General features: G+C 43.7%; 1 protein-coding gene across 3 annotated transcripts in view; it reads left to right on the forward strand.

Moving 5' to 3' along the window:
• The window catches only part of TTC39C (tetratricopeptide repeat domain 39C), a 103,505-nt gene that overhangs the window by 70,911 nt on the left and 14,597 nt on the right, over positions 1-17,997 (forward strand). For all 3 annotated transcript variants that reach the window (XM_045065467.1, XM_004742846.2, XM_045065466.1), the window contains 2 exons: positions 14,301-14,394; positions 17,541-17,648. In XM_045065467.1, coding sequence (XP_044921402.1) covers positions 14,301-14,394; positions 17,541-17,648 — 202 coding nt within the window. The remainder of the gene's footprint in view (positions 1-14,300; positions 14,395-17,540; positions 17,649-17,997) is intronic.

A 17,997-nucleotide genomic window follows, 5' to 3' on the forward strand; every position in this document is an offset into this window, starting at 1 on the left:
TTGGATGCCTTTTATTTCTCTTTGTTAATGATTGCCGTGGCTAGGACCTCGAAGACTGTGTTGAATAAAAGTGGGGAGAATGGACATCTTTGTCTTGGTCCTTACCTTAAGCTCTGTTTTTCATGAGTACAATTTTGGTTGTGGGCTTTTCATGTAAGGCTTTTATTATCTTGAGACATGCTCCCTCTAGACCTACTTTGTAGAGGATTTTATCATGAATGGATGTTATACTTTGTCACTGCTTTTTTTCCTTCTGTTGAAATGATCATATGGTTTTCATTCTTTGTCTTACTGATGCCATATATCATGTTGATAGTTTTGCAAATATTGGACCACCCTTGCATCTTGGGAATATATCCCACTTCTTTGTGGTGTATGATCTTTTTTTAACATATTGTTGGATTCTGTTTGCCAGTATTTTGTTGAGGATCTTGACGTTTGCAGTCACGAGAGGTATTGGTCTGTAATTCTCTTTTTTGGGGGGTCTTCATCTAGATTTGGTGTCTAGATAATACTAGTCTCATAGAGTGAATTTGGAGGTTTTCTTTCCTCTTGTATTTTTTTGAATAATTTGAGAAGAATAGCTATTACCGCTTCTTAAATGTTTGGTAGAATTCCCTTGTAAGCATCTGATCTTGGACTTTTGTGTTTTGAGAGTTTTTTTCATTACCAGTTCATTTCATTGCTAGTGATTGGTCTGTTCAAATTTTCTGTTTTCTTTCTGCTTTAGTTTAGTAGGTTGTATGTTTCTAATAATTTATCCATTTCTTTTCTGTTGTCCGATTTGTTGGCATATAGATTTTCATGATACTCTGTTAGAATTGTTTGTATTTCTGTGGTGGTGGTTATTATTTTTCTCTTTCATTAGTGATTTTGCCTTTGTTTGTTTGTTTTTTATGAGTGTGGCTAAAGGATTATCACTTTTGTTCATCTTCCCAAAGAACCAGCTCCTGGTTTCATCCATTTGTTCTACTGTTTTTTTAGTTTCTGTGTCATTTCTTTATATTTAATCTTTATTATTTCCTTCCTTCTGCTGAGTTTAAGTTCTTTTTCTAGCTCCTTGAGGTGTCAGGTTAGGTTGTTTGAGATCTTTCTTGCTTCTTGAGGTGGGCCTACATTGCTTAATAACTTCTCTCAGAACATTTTTGCTGCGTCCCAGAGATTTTGGACTGTTGTGATTTCATTTTCATTTGTTTCCATGTAAATCTTGATTTCTTGGCGAACCCATTCGTTGCTTAGGAATATGTTATTTAACCTCCATGTATTTGTACTCTTTCCAGATTTATTCTTCTGGTTGATTTCTAGTTTCATGTTGTGGTCAGAAAAGATACAGTTGGAGTCTGTTTTTGAGATGCCTTTATATTCTACCTTTTATAGATGTTTTTAAATGAATGTTTCTTAACTTTGGTAATTATGATTTTATCATGTTTTGAACAACATTATCACTATTACCTTAAAAATACTTAGTGGGGCACTTGGGTAGCTCAGTTTGTTAAGCATTAGACTCTTGTTTTGGCTCAGCTTATGATCTCAGAGTCATGAGACCAAGCTCTGCATCACTCTCTGCGCTCAGTGGAGAGTCTGATTGTGGTTTCTCTTGCTCTCTCTTCCTCTCCCCGCAAAAAATAAATAAATCTTTAAAAAAATAATAATTTAGAGTTTTTATCTACTTTTCTCATATATATATTTTCAATAATATTTTAACATAAAACATTACATGCATTTTAGTTTTCTATTGTACTTGTTTAATTTCCACTTACTACTTTTAAAAGTATGCTAATAATGGGGCACCTGGGTGGCTCAGTTGGTTAAGCAACTGCCTTCAGCTCAGGTCATGATCTCGGCATCCTGGGATCAAGTCCCACGACAGACTCCCAGCTCCATGGGGAGTCTCCTTCTCCCTCTATCTCCCTCTATCTTCTCCCCTCTCATGCTTTCTCTCACACTTTCTCAAATAAAAATAAAGGAAATCTTTAAAAAAATATATATATATATATATATGTTTTAAAAAGTATGCCAATACTGGGGTCCCCAGGGGGCTTAGTCACTTCAGTGTCCAATTCTTGATCTCAGCTCAAGTCTTGATCTCAGGGTTGTGAGTTCAAGGCCTGGGTTGGGCTCCATGCTGGGTGTGGAGCCTATTTAAAAATAATGCCAGTACTACTAATAGATATGTAAAAATGTTGTGTTACCTTTTATTTGTGGTATTTTTTTGTGTTATTTTGTGGTATTGTATAAATTTGTGTTTATTTTGTGATTGGGCTTTGAGATTACACTGGCTTTTGGATGTGATTTTTTTTTGATCACTTTATTTTTTACTTCCATTTTATTTCTAACTTTCCTCAATTTGGCTTGTTATAGAATTCATTTTTAAAAACTTTATACCTCTCTGGGCACCTGGGTAGCTCAGTTGGTTAAGTGATGGTCTTTGACTCCTGTCATGATTCTGGAGTCCAGGGATCAGAGTCCCGCATGGTGGGGGGGGGGCTTCCTTTCAGCAGGGAGTCTGCCTCTCCTCCTGACCCACCCTCCTCCCCCCTACCACCCCATGCTCGCTCACTCTCTCTCATTCTCAAATACATAAAATTTAAAAAAAAAAAAAAAACCTTATACATCTCTTAAGAGTGAAATATTAATGTTCTTATGTAGGTAGGGATTATACTTGCATATTGTTTTACTTGAGAGGGCTTGAGGGCTGTAATACGGTGCTATCATAAGAATTGTATTTGGTCTTTGTCCCTAGTTCCTGGCACAGAGCCCTAAAATCCTGGAACTTTTTAAGTGAGCCGTGATAGAAGAGTGTGTTATTCCCAACAAGCTCTTCTCAACTTTACCCCCAGTTTCTGTTAATGAGTTGACTGGTAGCTCCTAGGTGGCTGCAGGACGGGGGCTGTGTGGTGTGATTAGAGGGCTGGAACTTTCCGTAGCACTTCTTACCACCAGCCTCCTGGGATGCGGGGAAGCTGGAGACTGAATTAGTCACCCAGAGCAGTGATTTATCAGCCAAGCCTAAGGAGTGGATCCTTCATTAAAATCCTAAATGACAGGGTTCAGAGAGCTTCCAGATGGGTTAATGCATCCATCTGCTTGGGAGGTTGGCACATCGCAAACTCCCAAAGGGCAGAAGTTTCTGTGTCCTTCCTGGACGCTTTGGGACCTCGTCCTCTGTACCACCTACCTCTTCCTCTGGCTGTTAATGTGTATCCTTTATAATGAACCAGTCGTAACAGGTGAAGTGTTTCCCTGGGTCCTGCCTGAGGTTTAGTTCTCTAAAATGATCATTGCCCCGTGTCTTTTGTTGTTATGATTAATCTCATTTATTATGTAAATTGTGTGTTGAGGCCTGCTGTCTGGTACTTTTGTTTGAATCTCTGTGTGACCCTCATTGTCTGCCTGACAGTGCCCCCCATTCCAAGGGAACCTAGGGCATAGTTTTGCTGTTAAGATTCAGTGAGGTGGTGGGGCGCCTGGGGGGGCTCAGTCCTGAGAAGCATCAGACTTTGGCTGAGGTCACAGTCCTGGGATCCTGGGATGGAGCCCTGCCTCAGGCACCCTGCTCAGCGGAGAGCCTGCTTCTCCCTCTTCCTCCACCTGCTGCTCCCCTGCTTGTGCCCTCTCTTTGTCTCTCTGACAAATAAATTGATACAATCTTAAAAAAAAAAAATCCAGGACGATGGTCATCTGGGAGGCCTGTGCTGCTGCTCATGGAGCTCTGAGTAAGTGCTAGTCTTTGTTGGCTGTGGGGGTGAGAGGGAGTGCTGTGAAGGCCGCAGGGCTGTGGGGACAGGGGCAGGGCTCTCGCGCTGTGGAGAGCCGTGCTGCATGGCAGCCAGGCCACAGGCTGATGAAGACGTAGCCAGGCTCTGAGCAACATGCACACAGGCCACCTGGAAGGTCAGGCCAGGTGTGGCTTACACAAGGTGCCGCCCTCACAGCTGGGAAAGACAACACAGAAGTGGGAGTGTTTACCAGGCTACGGAAGCCTCTGTGGGAGTTTGAAGGTGGAGGTAAGAGCTTGCGGGACTAGCCTAACTTCAAGGCCAGAGCCAAGAAGAGGCAGCATACGGGGAGATCCAGGCTCAGTGGGCCTGGACCATTTGGTGGAGAGAGGTGGATAGAACAGGCGTGACTAGGGAAACAAGGGGTCATTTGATTTTGTTTCTCAACCCAGATCTCCTTTCTCTCAGAGGAGTTCCTCGTTCACATTTATTGTTTGCCTCTGCCTTTCCGGGTGGTGCGGATCGTTCTTGTTTTCATTTCTGCTTACCCGTTTTTTAATAGGTTTTTCTTTAATGCCAGATTGAAGCAGAGGAGTTTGATGTTTCACTTGTTTATCGCCTATATTGACCGTGGGCCCACGTATCCATACAGTGTCCCAGTCCTTTGTCCCTCACTCTCGCTGCTGAGGAGAAGACCGTGAACTCCTTGAGGGGTGACCGAGTCTGGTTTTAGGAAACAGCATTTCTCCCTTTTACCTACCCTATGTGCAGAGCTCTTGTGGGAAATCTTGTATTTTCTCATAACATTGTCTTGAGCTTTCCTGTTTTTCTTTATAACTCCGGGCTCTGAAACACGTGGGTACATGGAGTTCTTGAATCCGTGCCCTGATTTGTTGGGTGGTAATGGTCTTCGTTTCTTCACGGTGTCTTGTCAGCTCTGGGAGTCTACTCTCCTATTGCTTGGGGGCTTCAGGGTTTGCCGTGTAGAAAGCACTGGACTAAGTCTGCAGAGGGCTTGGCTCTGTCATGAACAGTAAAGACATGGTCTCCTTCCCAATGGTTGCTCACAGACGGGACTGCTTGAAAGTGCTATAAGACCTCCGTTAGACTTCTCTGGCTCTGTTTCTTCTCCTGGAAAACTAGGGTTTTTCCAGAGCATCTGCCCTGGAACCCAGATTTGATGGGCTATTTTGGATGTGCTCCATGAGAAGAGGTTCATGTCGGGCAAATCCGATATGCCCGGCCTGCTTGGAGACTCTGCTTTGTCGCTGAGAGAGAGCTGGTGTATGCAGCTATGCTGTCTGTGTTTGCCCAACTCGTTTGACCAGGAAAATTCATTTTTACATGGTAGCCTGTGAGACTTGAACGGTTCTGTAGAATACACTTTGAGAAACACGAGACTACATCATTTTTAAGGTTTTGGTTTTTTTTCCCCCAGCTTTCAAATCTAAAAGCCACTTAATTGTATTTTTAAAAGGATGAGTCTTTTGGGATGTGAAGTACCTCTCAACAAAGCTGTCATAAAAAAAAATTAATGGTTCTTTAATCTTCAGAAAGAACTACCTAGGTTTGCCTCCACTTTCTTTCTTTCTTTTTTTTTTTTTTTTTTAAAGATTTTATTTATTTATTTGACAGACAGAGATCACAAGTAGGCAGAGAGGCAGGCAGAGAGAGAGAGAGGAGTTAGCAGGCTCCCCACAGAGCAGAGAGCCCCATGCGGGGCTCGATCCCAGCACCCTGGGATCATGACCTGAGCCGAAGGCAGAGGCTTTAACCCACTGAGCCACCCAGGCGCCCCTGCCTCCACTTTCTACAGCTTGTCTTCAGTTCCTCTTTGGGGGAAAAACATAGGAGCTTGCCCATTTGCCATCCTTAACAGAGAGTGCCGTTCAGTGTAGGAAAACTTCTCAAAGTTGCTTTCCTGGTTGCAGCTCCTCTGTCTCTCATGCCAGTGTCTTTGCATAGTGGATCTTCTCCACCTGTACTCAGGTGTGTCTGTTTATCTTGAATTGCTGCCTTGCGAGTAGTGTGCCTTTTTGTAGATTAGGATATCTGTATTTCCACGGTCTTTGCTTTCCTGAGTTAATTCTTTACATTGTCTTCTGCACTGTTAATTTTGGTTCTTTGATAGCATCATTAAACACATTTCTTTTACATTTACTGCTGTTTTCCCACACAAATTCCCTGTTCTTTTAAAAGGCAGCATGGCATGGCTGAACAAGCATCGGGCTCAGCTCAGAATGGGCTCTTCCACTTCTGGACTGTCCGAGCACTCTGAGGCTGTGTCTTTGCGTGTAGAAAGAGGACAGTGCCTCCCATGCCAGCCTTCAATAACGTTATGTGACTGTGGCATAGCACTAAGCACATGGTGCTTGGTCAGGGCTTTTCGAATTGCGTCTGGGCTGTAGACCCAGTATAAAGCACTTTCCGTCGCAGATTTTGTTGACATCTTGTGTGTAATTGTTGAGACACCGAGGAAATGTCGTCACTGGTGCGTTAATTCAGTTCTACCATTCATTAGCACTGGATTTGGTTACGTAGGTTAAACTCCTTTCTCAAGGGGATTGCTGTCCATGTGGAGGTGCTGAAAATAGACCTGTCATATTCCATTTCTTGGGCATAATTGGAGATTTGTTGCCTCTGTTGTAAAAGGGCCTTCTGGTGGATGCCGAGAGGGCTAGCAAGAGCCCCTGCCCCAAAAGAAATTTATAATCTAACTACGAATAGCAATACTGAACGCATGAAAGGTGATTAAAGTGCCAGATGAACTGGTGGTCACTGTGGGTGGAGAGGACTGGGAAGGATGGTCAGAGGCGGAGAGAGCCACTTCTTCACCTCCTATGACTTTGCTCACCCCCTCCTGGGGGAGATCTTTCATGACTGTAGTATTGGACACGTTGGCGTCATGCCTGCCGCTGGTCTCCCGGTCTCCTTCACCACCCCTCCTCATTTCTGCCCAAACACTCCTGTTCACTGGGCACACAGAGAGCAGAGTGAGTTTCTTGTTGGCTCATTGTCTGTCTCTCCCCATCAGAATGAGATGCAGGCTCCATGAGGTAGAGACTTTGTCTGGGTCACTGCGTATTTCAAATGCCTTGACCAGTGCTGGGATCCCAGACGGCAGGACTCTGTGTGTGTGTGTGTGTGTGTGTGTGTGTGCGCGCGCGTGCGTGCGTGCATGTGAATCTTGAGTGCATACTCTGGCCTCTTGCCCTGTGCTTCTCTTGGTTGTGCTGGGATGATAGTTCTATTTCTATAACCCCTGGATTTTTGTCAGAATGAAAGCAGCCTCATCTATAGCATTTTGAAAAGTTCCTCTTATTCTGCATAATTCATAGATTCCATGTGTGAAGTGATATTAAAAGCTCCATTCTCCCCCACCAAGGACTGTGTAAACAGAACTCTGAAACCAAAACAGTAAGGAAAAGACTGATAGAATTGATCATACATGGATCAAAATATTAGGAGAAGGGACATAAAAATGAACTTCTATATTATAAAATATTATAAACAAAGTTGAAAAAATGAAGAATAAAGCTAGAATTAGCATCCTTAACATAGTAAGAACTCTTACAAACTTGGAACATAGCAAAAGGATAAACATACAAAAAGAAGAAATAGCCACAACATCTAAAAATAGACAAGCCAAAAGATACACAAATGGTCATTACCATGTGGCCTTCATAATAGAATCTGTGAGATGCAGATTAAAGCAAGGGGGAAAATAATTGGCAGATACTGAAAATATTCCCTGTTGGGAAAAGGTTTAGGGAAATAGCCCTCTTCTAAACTGTTGGTACATATGTATATTGATAAAAGCTTTGGGACGACTGGTCTCGTATTTACACAAACTATACAGTTCGTATAGGGAATAACTTAGATGGCCCATAAATGCATGCACACGCATTGGAAGACACACACACAACACACGCATGCACGCATGCATGCAGATGGAGACCAAACCTGCCCACATTCACCTCCTCTGAAAAAACTCCAGGAGCAGATTCTGAGTGGGAGGGAGGAGGAGGTACTGTGATCTGTTTAGGTCAGGTACTCCTGCCCCTGCTAGGACCAGAAAGCTTTTCCAAAGAGGCAGGACCCATCCCCTTCCCATCACATAGGACAATGGCTCCCCAAGAAAAGGATATGTCTGACATGTGATGTGTTAGTCTCCTTGGGCTGCCCTAACAAGGAACCACAGAGCAGGTACAGAAATTAGTTTTCTTATAGTTCTGAGGTTAAAAATCCGACCAAGGTGTCAGCCAGTTGATTTTTTTTTTTTTTCTCCTGAGCCATCTCTCCTCGGCTTCTATATAGCTGCCTGCTGCCTCTGCTTTCATGTGGTCTTCGTGTGTGTGTGTGTGTGTGTGTGTGTACACATGCCCATGTCCCCTTCTTCTCTAAGCCTGCCAGTTATAGTGGATTAGGGCCGGCCTTAAAGACCTCATTTTAATGTAATTACCACCTTAGAGAACTTACCTCTAAATACAGTTACATTCTGAGATACTAGGGATTAGGACCTCAACATATGAATTTGGGAGTGGGGGCACAAGTCAGCCCCAAACAGCTGTCAGTGTCAACTAGTGTCTCCTTACAGGCACTTCAGGTTTTCCTTTCTTTTCACATAGACGCCCCTGATACCCTGGCAGTCTCTGAGTACAGAGCCCAGCAAGTTCCCCCAGAGGTCTCAAAATGGGAAGATTCCCATGCTAACTTAAAATAGGCTTGAATCTCACGATTTACTAAATCATTGTAAAACACAGCAAGAAGCAAGGGGAAAAGGTTAATGCTCTTAGGATAGTGTGCAGTGGCAGGGAGAAAAGCCGTGCTACCCAGGTCTTGGGGTACACAGTGTGTTACATTGTGCTTCACTGACCACAGCTAAAACAGTGGACCCCAAGGGTTTTATTAGTGTTTCTTGGGTAGAGGACACATGGTGCCAGAATGGGTGCTACCAGTGGATGGTCAAATTAAGGCCAAATTAAGGTATTAACTTTTCATGCATATTTAGTATTCTGAAAACTGTGCTTTTTGCATATTTAGTTTCCTGTGTGTTTAGTACCCAGGTGCCTCATGAATATTAGAGACCCCGAGGCCCTTTAGTGCCCTAACACACACAAACACAGCCTGTCTTGTTGCAGAGCACCTACATTCTTGACTCACCTCAGGAATTCTGCCCAAATCTAAAACTCTGCTTACTTGGTTACTTAAACCTCTCGAAACAATGTGCCAATGTCTTACAAACATCTGTACTCACCGAGCTGGAAATTCTCCAGTGAATATTAGAGTGTTTTGTGTGGGCATTACCCTCTCCTCGCAGTTTACGCCCACGGGGACTGTCATGTTCTTTGATTTGCTACTGCAGCAGTGATCTACTCCCTGGTGTGGAACGCAGCAGAACGGGTGATGGCGACATTGTTTGAATGCCAGTAGACTGGCTCTGAGCTGAGACCCTTATGTGTGAGCTAGGGCTGCCCTTGGATGCTAAATGCGATTCGGAGGGGGCACCAGAGGAAACTGCCTGGAAATGGAATCTTGCTTTAGAGATTCAGGGAAGTCTGGAACTTGATGTCCTTTTGGCACTAGAGTCTGTGTCAGGCCCCCAAAAGGACTTGGCTTTGTTTCCATTTCCATTTTCCATTTTTTCAGTTCTAGAGAGGGAATCTTTTGCTCGGTAGCTGGTATAACTTGGTATAGCTAGTGGAGGTCTTCTGTAGAACAGGATGTCACATTAGTAACTCCAGGCTTACTATGCTGAAAATTATTCAGACTTCTTGTGTCTTTATACTCACTTTCTAAAGGGCTTTAAAAATATACTGCTGTAGAAATACTTTACATTTTTAAAATTGGAAAATATGATTTGTGGTCCCTTAGATGTCCCGTCTCTTCAGGTCTGTTCGTGTTTGGGTTAGGCAAGAATACACACTTAGATATTTGTGGTAGAATCTTAACCCAAACAGCTCTTAATTATGTTTGCAAGAAAGAATCTAGAATTTCTTTCAGTGGTCTAAATAAAATAGAAACTTAGGTGCCTCGTTAGCGCAGTAGGTAGCACGTCAGTCTCATAAATAAAATAGAAACTTAATTGCTACATTTTGCAAATCTTTCTCGAAATGTTGGGAGACGATATTGTGATTTATCTCCTGGCACTATTAACAGGTAGCATATGTCTAATTTTATGGACAATATACCTTCCCTAAGAGCATTTTGTGTGCACTAAATTATTTATCTCAACATCTCCTGAGATTTGTAAATGAAACAAATAATTTCCCAAGTTCCAAAACTGTGTTGGTTATGAACTTGGCAAGGAAATCTGGTACTATTGACTAATGTTTAATATTCTTTGTCATGTTGTATGTCCACTAAAAGAAAAAATTCAAATTATGGTATTTTAAACATTTTAACGATTTGTTTATTTGAGAGAGCATGAATGGGACATGGGGGCAGGAAAGGCAAGAGGGAGAAGCAGACTCCTAGCTGAGCTCAGAGCTCGATGTGGGGCTCAGTCTCCTCTCTCTGAGATCATGACCTGAGCTGAAACCAAGAGTTGGACACTTAACCAGCTGAGCCACCCAGATGCCCCCATATTTTAAACATTTTAAATGAATGAATTATTCAGTTGAAAGGTATGATTTTATAGTGAACTAGTTGTTTATGTAGTCCCAAAATGTAGAAAATATGAAGATGTTTCCTACAAGTCTGCAAGTTCTGACATTATCCTGATACCTAAACTAGAGGAGAATACTGATCAGAAAACTATAGGTCAACTTCATTCTGAATACAGAAACTCTAAATAAATATTATCAAGTCACATCCAGCAAGGTATTTTTTAAATGCCCCATTATGAAAATGTCTTCCCCTTATAACCTGCATGAAGGAAGTAATTGTTAAAACCACATAGTCCTATCACTAGGTGCCCAGATGGCATTTAATGAAATCCACTTCGAAAACCAAACAAACTATTAGCAAATTAGAAATAGAAAGGGAATTTGTTTGGTAACGATGGCATCTGCTGAAAATGTCCCACAAACTATATTTAATGGCGCAACAGCCTCAATGAAGACGGGAATAAAGCAAGGAGGCGAGCTTGCTTGCTGATAGTATCTGTAGCAGTGGTTCTCACCATTCAGAGGGGTCCCTTCTGTAGGAAGAGACGACACCAGCATTATTTGCATATGATTTGAATATCTCTCCAAGAAAATCCAAGAGAAAAAGCTTTAGAAAGAAGTCATGAGAGTTCATGAGTATAAGGTGACATATGCAAAATTGACTCAAAAAAAAAAATGCCAAGTTTCCCTACACACCGGCAGCATTCATGCGGAGTCAAATGGAGGAAAAAAGCCCATGGACAGTTGCCACACAAGTATAAAATGCTATCAAGAAAGGAATACAGGAGGACACCTGGGTGGCGCAGTGGGTTAAGCTCAGGTCACAATCTCAGAGTCCTGGGATCGAGCCCCGCATCTGGCTCTCTGCTCAGCAGGGAGTCTGCTTCCCTCTCTCTCTCAGCCTGCCTCGGCCTACTTGTGATCCCTGTCTGTCAAATAAATAAATAAATAAATAATTTTTAAAAAGAATTTTTAAAAAGAAAAAAAGAAAGGAATACAGGTATCAAGAAAGGCATCCTCAATAACTGGAAAAACATGCCATATCTCTGGGGAGATGAAGCAATAGTTGTACGAGGTGCTGGTTTTAATTTGGCAACAGATAGGCTCCATTTAATTTGGCAAAGACTTGTGCCTTTGTTCTGGACTGCTTTCTCTGGAAGCAGGTAGTGCTGGCCAGCAATATCTCCTCATTTTACCAGTGAGGAAGTGGAGACGTCAGGTAGTTTCTGTGATATGGAGCATCCATGCCGAATTCATGGGACACACGCCTAGATGGTACCTGGTCTCAGATTCTTGGCTTCATTGCTGTTTTATTCTAGCCTGGTTTCTGTGTTCTCTTCAGCTCAGCATACGTAGATTTCCTCAAAAAATGACTCTGTAAACCCGGTATCAGATTGAGGATGATAATTCTTTCTCTGTTATGTTGTGGTTATTATCATTTATAGTAGTGAAAGCACCCCTATTAGCAACCCCCCGCCCGCACTTGCCTGCTCTCTCTGCCTGCCTGTTATCAGGACACTTGGTATTGCATTGAGGGTCCACCCCATTAATCCAGGATAATCTCCCCATCACAAAGCCCTTAATTTAATCATGCCTGTATGGCTCTGCCTAAAGAATGCACACTCTGCAGGCAATCAGCCAAGGGAGTACTACCCTATTGCTGTTTTGTTGACCTTAACCATGTCACTTCACCTCTTTGAACTCTGGTTTCTCCATCTGAAAATCGAACTCCTACATGCCAATCTCAGACTTTTTTTTTTTTTTTTTGAAAGGGCTAGGAGAAACAGTGTTGCTTGAAATATTGCTCAGTTTGTTGTTTTCTCTAAACTTGCTTTTAAAGCTCTGTTGTGATTTGTCTTTGTGGCTTCAGCCAATACCATCCCAGGCACTTAGTAGTTGCCCCTTAATTAATGTTCACGAGTCGTTGGTCTTCTGCAGGGTGGTGTGGCATTGCGTTGTCAAGCAGGGCGCCGCAGCGGGACACGGTTTGGTGGCAGTGACTCTCTGGAAATACCCTGTGTGCGACGGTTAAGTGTCAGGAGCTTAGCAAACTGGGGAGACACATGCAAAGCAGACCCCGCAGCACTGTGGTTTCTTGCCAGTGTGCTAAACCGAGTGCGTGTATGAAGCAGGGAGAGAATGGTTGGTCCAGAAAGAAAAAAGTTAGTGGGCTTGATGAGTGTCCCACTAGCTTACTCTGTAACACACCTGTGCACACGCACACACACTGCATACAAAGTTGATTTTTAAATAAAAAAAGTTTTTTTTAACATCTCTATGGGACCTTGGTGGCTGTGGGCTGTGTGCTCATAGCTCAGTGTGAGCGTCTCCTGAGAGGGTCCCTCCAACTGGATGTTAACCTCCTTGAGACCAGGAATCGCTGGTGTGGGGATGTGTGTCCTCTCTTAGGCTTTGTGGATGGGGACGAGGGATTGAACGCTGCAGCTGGAACCATCCTGGCAAAGTGAAGCATTACTATGGGGCATGAAGTTATTGATGGAGCCAAGGCCTTGGCTGATGAGTCATTTGGCTTATGGTGCTGCTGAGTCACAGGATGTCCTAAGGACCTCCCTGACTCATCTGTGTGGCCCGTGGTGTCCAAGAAGCGTCGCACAGTGGCCATGCATCACTGAAGGAGCCAAGGAATGGGGTAGCCTTTCTTCTGTGATCCTTTCTGCCCCTGTTTGGCTATCTGGAGGAGGAGAGGCGGAAGGGGCACTGGAAAGGGGGGAGCCAAGGAGCAGCAGACGGGGGAACATAAGGAAGCCCAGGGAGGGCTGGATGCGCAGCAGAGGGAGCCGAGTGGCACCTGTGGGGCAGGGGATGGCCCAGGGCATGTATCACTGAGCTCAGGCTGTACCAAATTTTTAGCGCATTTAGGATTTATATTTATTAACACCAGTCATCACTGTATGTAGGATTAAATGCTGTATTTAGGATTGAGTTTGATGCTTTTTAGGTGCTCATATCAGGCATTCTGCATGAGGTTGGCAGGCTTTGAGAGGGTCTTTAGTGGAAAGAAACACTAAATGTATTTACTCAGGAGTGAGAACAGTCATTGGAGAGTCCATTGCGTTAAATAAATGCAAAAGTCAGAACAGAGTGTCAGTGGAGGAGATGAGAGGACCAGCAGCAGTCGGACATGGAACCACACTAGGGACTTGTATGACAGGGTCAGTGGGTCCCAGCGGGGACAGTGTGCTAAGGGCAGGCCTAAAGGAGCCTTCAGGCAGTCACTCAGGAATGACGGGGTCTGTCCGGCCTGGGCTGGGTCCAGACACACCCCGTCTCATTACGCTACACTTTATTGCACTTTGCAGATATCAGGGTTTTTGTTTTGTTTTGTTTTGTTTTGTTTTGAAATGAATTGAAGGTTTGTGGCAACCCATTTTTCCAACAGCATTTACTCACTTCATGCCTCTGTATCACAGTTTGGTTATTTTCACAGTATTTCAAACTCTTGTGGTTATTGTTATATTTGTGAATGGTGATCTGTGATTACAACTTGTCGGAAGCTCAGAAGATGGTTAGCAGTTTTTAAGCAACAAAGTATTTTTTAAATTAAGTCGTGTGCATTGTTCTTTAGACACAATGCTGTTGCACCTTAATGGACTGCAGGATAGTATAAGAGTAACTTTAGCATGCACTGGGAAACCAGAACATTCCTCCAACTCTCTTTATTGCATATTCGCTTGTTGTGGTGTGGAACCGAACCTGTGGTTATCTCCAAGGTCTGCCTGTTGTATACACAGGAGGGGGAGTTTCCCACCAGAGCAAAAGAAGGACTCTGTGCCGAGGGTCATCTCACAGCTCACAAGCAAATTGGAATGTTCCAGAAATTTTGAGGTCATTCCCTTCTGTGCTGTTTAATCTGTTTAAAATAACTATTAAGGAAGAAGATGCTTTGGAATGAAGATGATTGTAATGTTAATGACAGATTTTAGCCAGTAACTCTTTTCATTTTTCTCTTCAGTGTCAAATCAACAGTGCCTTGACTTCTTTCCATACTGCTTTGGAGCTCGCGATAGATCAGAGAGAAATCCAACACGTCTGTCTGTATGAAATAGGTAAATATGATCTGTCTATCCAGCTTCTTGTCATGCCATGGCATGAATGCATTCCTCTTGTGTCCGGCTGGATGGCTAGCTTCTGGTGGTGGATCTTAATGCCTCTTGTGCAGGTCTGCCTTTTTCATGCTCTTCGGTTTGGGTCTTTGTAAAATGCTTGCTGCCTTTCGTGAGAATCAGACCTTGTTACTGTAGCACAAGCGATGATACTTATCTCAGGGACTGTCCTTGCTGCTCTAGAATTTATTCTTTCTAACATTCTGATTTTAGGATATTAGGTCATGTTAAAAGAATGGACTGAAACTCTTTTGTAACTACTTATCTGACTGCACAATTAGAATCTAAACTATGTTTCCTTCCCTCGCACCCAAGGGATTTTTTTTTTTTTTTTTAACCTGGGAATGAAAAATAGGGTCTGGGAGAGAGTTGGGCATGGGAGCCCCAATCCTAGCCCTTCTGACTAGCTCGGAGACCTGGGAAGAGTTGTGGAAGCCTCATGGTTGCCTTGAGTGTTGCGGTGCCTGCCCTCAGTGGTCACGAGGGTTAGATTTAGGCGGGCATCAGCCTTCCCTGCATGTGTGAGTGCCTGCCTTCTGCTTCTCTCCCCCTGCAGACAAATTTCTAAGCAGACATGGAAATATTTCTTTGCTTCCTGCTTTCTCCCTCCTGTGCCAAAGTTGTTACTATGAGTTTTTTGCTGATGCACTAAAATTTTCCTATCCTGCTGTTTAGCAATTTCATAATCATTTTGTAGCAGTTGCTCTGTGGGGCTCAGGAGAATTAGCACAACAGTTGAAACAACAATGACACAATGTAATAAAGGGCTCATGTGGTTCGGGCTTCGGCCCAGTATGACAAGGTCACATCAAGAAGCCAGGGAGCAGAGAAGTGATGAGGTCATGATGGGATCAACAGGGAAAATAGGAGCTCCAGGGTCCTCTGCGGAGAGGGGACGAAGACATGGGGAATACGCAGGGGGCATTTAGCACCAGTTCCAGACCATATGATGCTTGCCACTTGTTTATCTGCTGTGGACGTAGTTGTTGTCTTGGATAATTTTAAATCTTTTTAAAGAAAAATACACACTAAAAGATTGGGAACTTCCCAGTAAAATAATACTGTGTTTTAAGTATCTCTTATGGTTTAGAGAAAGGAGCTGAAGTATAATCCAACGCAAAATATATTTTTATGTCGTCTACCCTACTGGAGCTCTGGCTAGTAGCCGTAAGGTAGGGTGGCATGTATTTCAAAGACCTTGAATTAACAACTAGATTTTGTGGCCATTTGTGGTCTTAAGGTACTGCTGCCTTTTTTTTTTCCTTCCACTTTTATTGAGATATAATTGACATATTGTATTAGTCTAAGTTGTATGATATCATGATTTGATAAGTCCATGTATTACAAAGTGATTAGGATGGCTCATCTTAGTGCACCGTTTCAAGGTCTGTGGTAGAATGGAGGGTTAGACCTGAAGGAGGCTTGGAGATCATTAAAGCGTAACCCCAAGGGCTTAGGAAGGTTAACCCAAGAAGAAGCAGCACAATTGTAACGCAGGCTTCTTATTCATACTCAGTGCTCCTTCCAAGCCTACTTTGCATTTAACTCCCATCATCTAGGATGGACATGATTTGCCCCAGTTTTTACTGGAAACTATGTCGACTTGCTATCCTATCCCATAGAATCTGACACTGGATTTTCTAGAAGTGTGGATCCCTGTCATCCTTGTACTTCAAAGGCAGATCCTAGATGACACGGATACCAGAATTGATTACGGAGGGGATGCTGTGGACAGTAGAGAGCAATGGCCTTCACTCCTTAGCCTTTCCTCTCACTAGCTCTGTGGCCTTGACCAAGTCCCCAGCCTCTCCATGCCTTAGGTTTTCTCCTTGGTAAAATGAGGATGCCATCTGCCAGCTTAGGAAGCCCCTAGTAGAATTAGAATTATACCAGGTGCTGGGCTCAGGCAGCGGGAGGTGCATTTCTAAAAACGAGGATAGTATTCCTCGTGCTTCCATGGCCGCTGCTTCTGACCAGAATGCCTGTCTCGTGTTGTGATCCGGGAAGGACGGGGATCTTTCTCAGCCCTGCTGCCAACCTGCAGAAGGAAGGTGGGCAAGGACTTAATTTCTGACTGGCTTAGCTCCACTTCCCACAAGGGCTTGAGAATTAATAGTAATCATTAAGGAGCCATGAGTGCTTCAAGCCTCTTTGAGGTAGTCACTTTACTGCTGCTTTTTCTGTGTCTGGGGCTGCTCTTGGGGAAGTACTACTGGGCTTCAAATTCATCTCACAACCAAACTGGAGTGCAGGATACAAATCAGAGTATTTTCATAGAAATCTTTATGTCCCTCTGTATTGCTTTGAAAAGTGGTGGGGGGGGGGCACCTGGGTGGCTCAGTTGGTTAAGCAGCTGCCTTTGGCTCAGGTCATGAAACCAGGGACCTGGGATCGAGCGCAGATGGGGCTCTTGCCGAGCCAGGACCCTGCTTCTCCCTTTCCTCCCTGCTTGTGCTCTCTCATTATCTCTCTCCCTCTTTCTCAAATAGGTAAAAATCTAAAAAAAAAAAAAAAAAAAAAAAAAAAAAGATTTATTTATCTGTTGGCCGGGGGGCAGAGGGAGAGAGATTCTTAAGAAGAGGCCAAGGCGGGGTTCCCTGTCCCAACCCTGAGATCACCACCTGAGCCGAAACCAAGAGTCGGATATCAACCGACTGCCCCCCCCCGAGGCGCCCCCTCACTCTACTGCTTCTAAACAGCTTCATGGGCTGTGAAATCACAAGTGCCTTGTCTTACTCAAAACATCACACTGAGGTTGCTGGGAGGAGGGGGGTTGGGAGAGGGGGGTGGGGTTATGGACTTTGGGGAGGTATGTGTTATGGTGAGTGTTGTGAAGTGCGTAAACCTGGCGATTCACAGACCTGTATAGGGCTAATAATACATTATATGTTTATAAAAAATTTATATTAAAAAAGGAAAAAAAGGTCACACTGAAAATATTTAAGGGACAAAAGATCATCTTTAGGTTTTCAGGCGTGGTGCACATGCAACACCCAGACAGTGGTCATCAGCAGGGTCAGATTTCTGGCTTAAGGATGGGGTGTAAGTCATGACTTGAGGGTCCCCCACTAAAAATATTTCTTTCCTAGGTTGGTGCAGCATGATCGAGCTGAACTTCAAGGATGCATTTGATTCCTTTGAGAGGCTGAAAAACGAATCCAGGTGGTCCCAGTGCTATTATGCCTACTTAACTGCGGGTGAGTAGCCCACTTCAGTGAGTTCTGACTCCCACACGCACTGGCGGGTGGCAGGACATGGTGTTCTCTTCCTCACTTTTCCCCGGAATGTTCATGTGTGGTACTACCGCCTGCTACGGTGTTCACTGACTCAGTGGGACCCTGCAGGCCTGCGCACCAGCTCCCCCTCTGGGCTGTGTTGGCCGCCGGCTCTATCCTGCAAATGCTCATTATGATGATGGTTTCTGTGCATTCTGCCCTCAGCAGCCTCAGCTGACCCTTACTCTTTTTTGCTTTCTACAATATGGTTTTTAGTCTTTAAAAATTTAAACAGTTTTGAGAGAATTGAACATGTCTTTTAAATTGGGCT

Source organism: Mustela putorius, unplaced genomic scaffold (assembly GCF_011764305.1).
Source record: "Mustela putorius furo isolate JIRA1106 unplaced genomic scaffold, ASM1176430v1.1 tig00003858_pilon_pilon_pilon, whole genome shotgun sequence".
NCBI classification, from domain to species: Eukaryota; Metazoa; Chordata; class Mammalia; order Carnivora; family Mustelidae; genus Mustela; species Mustela putorius.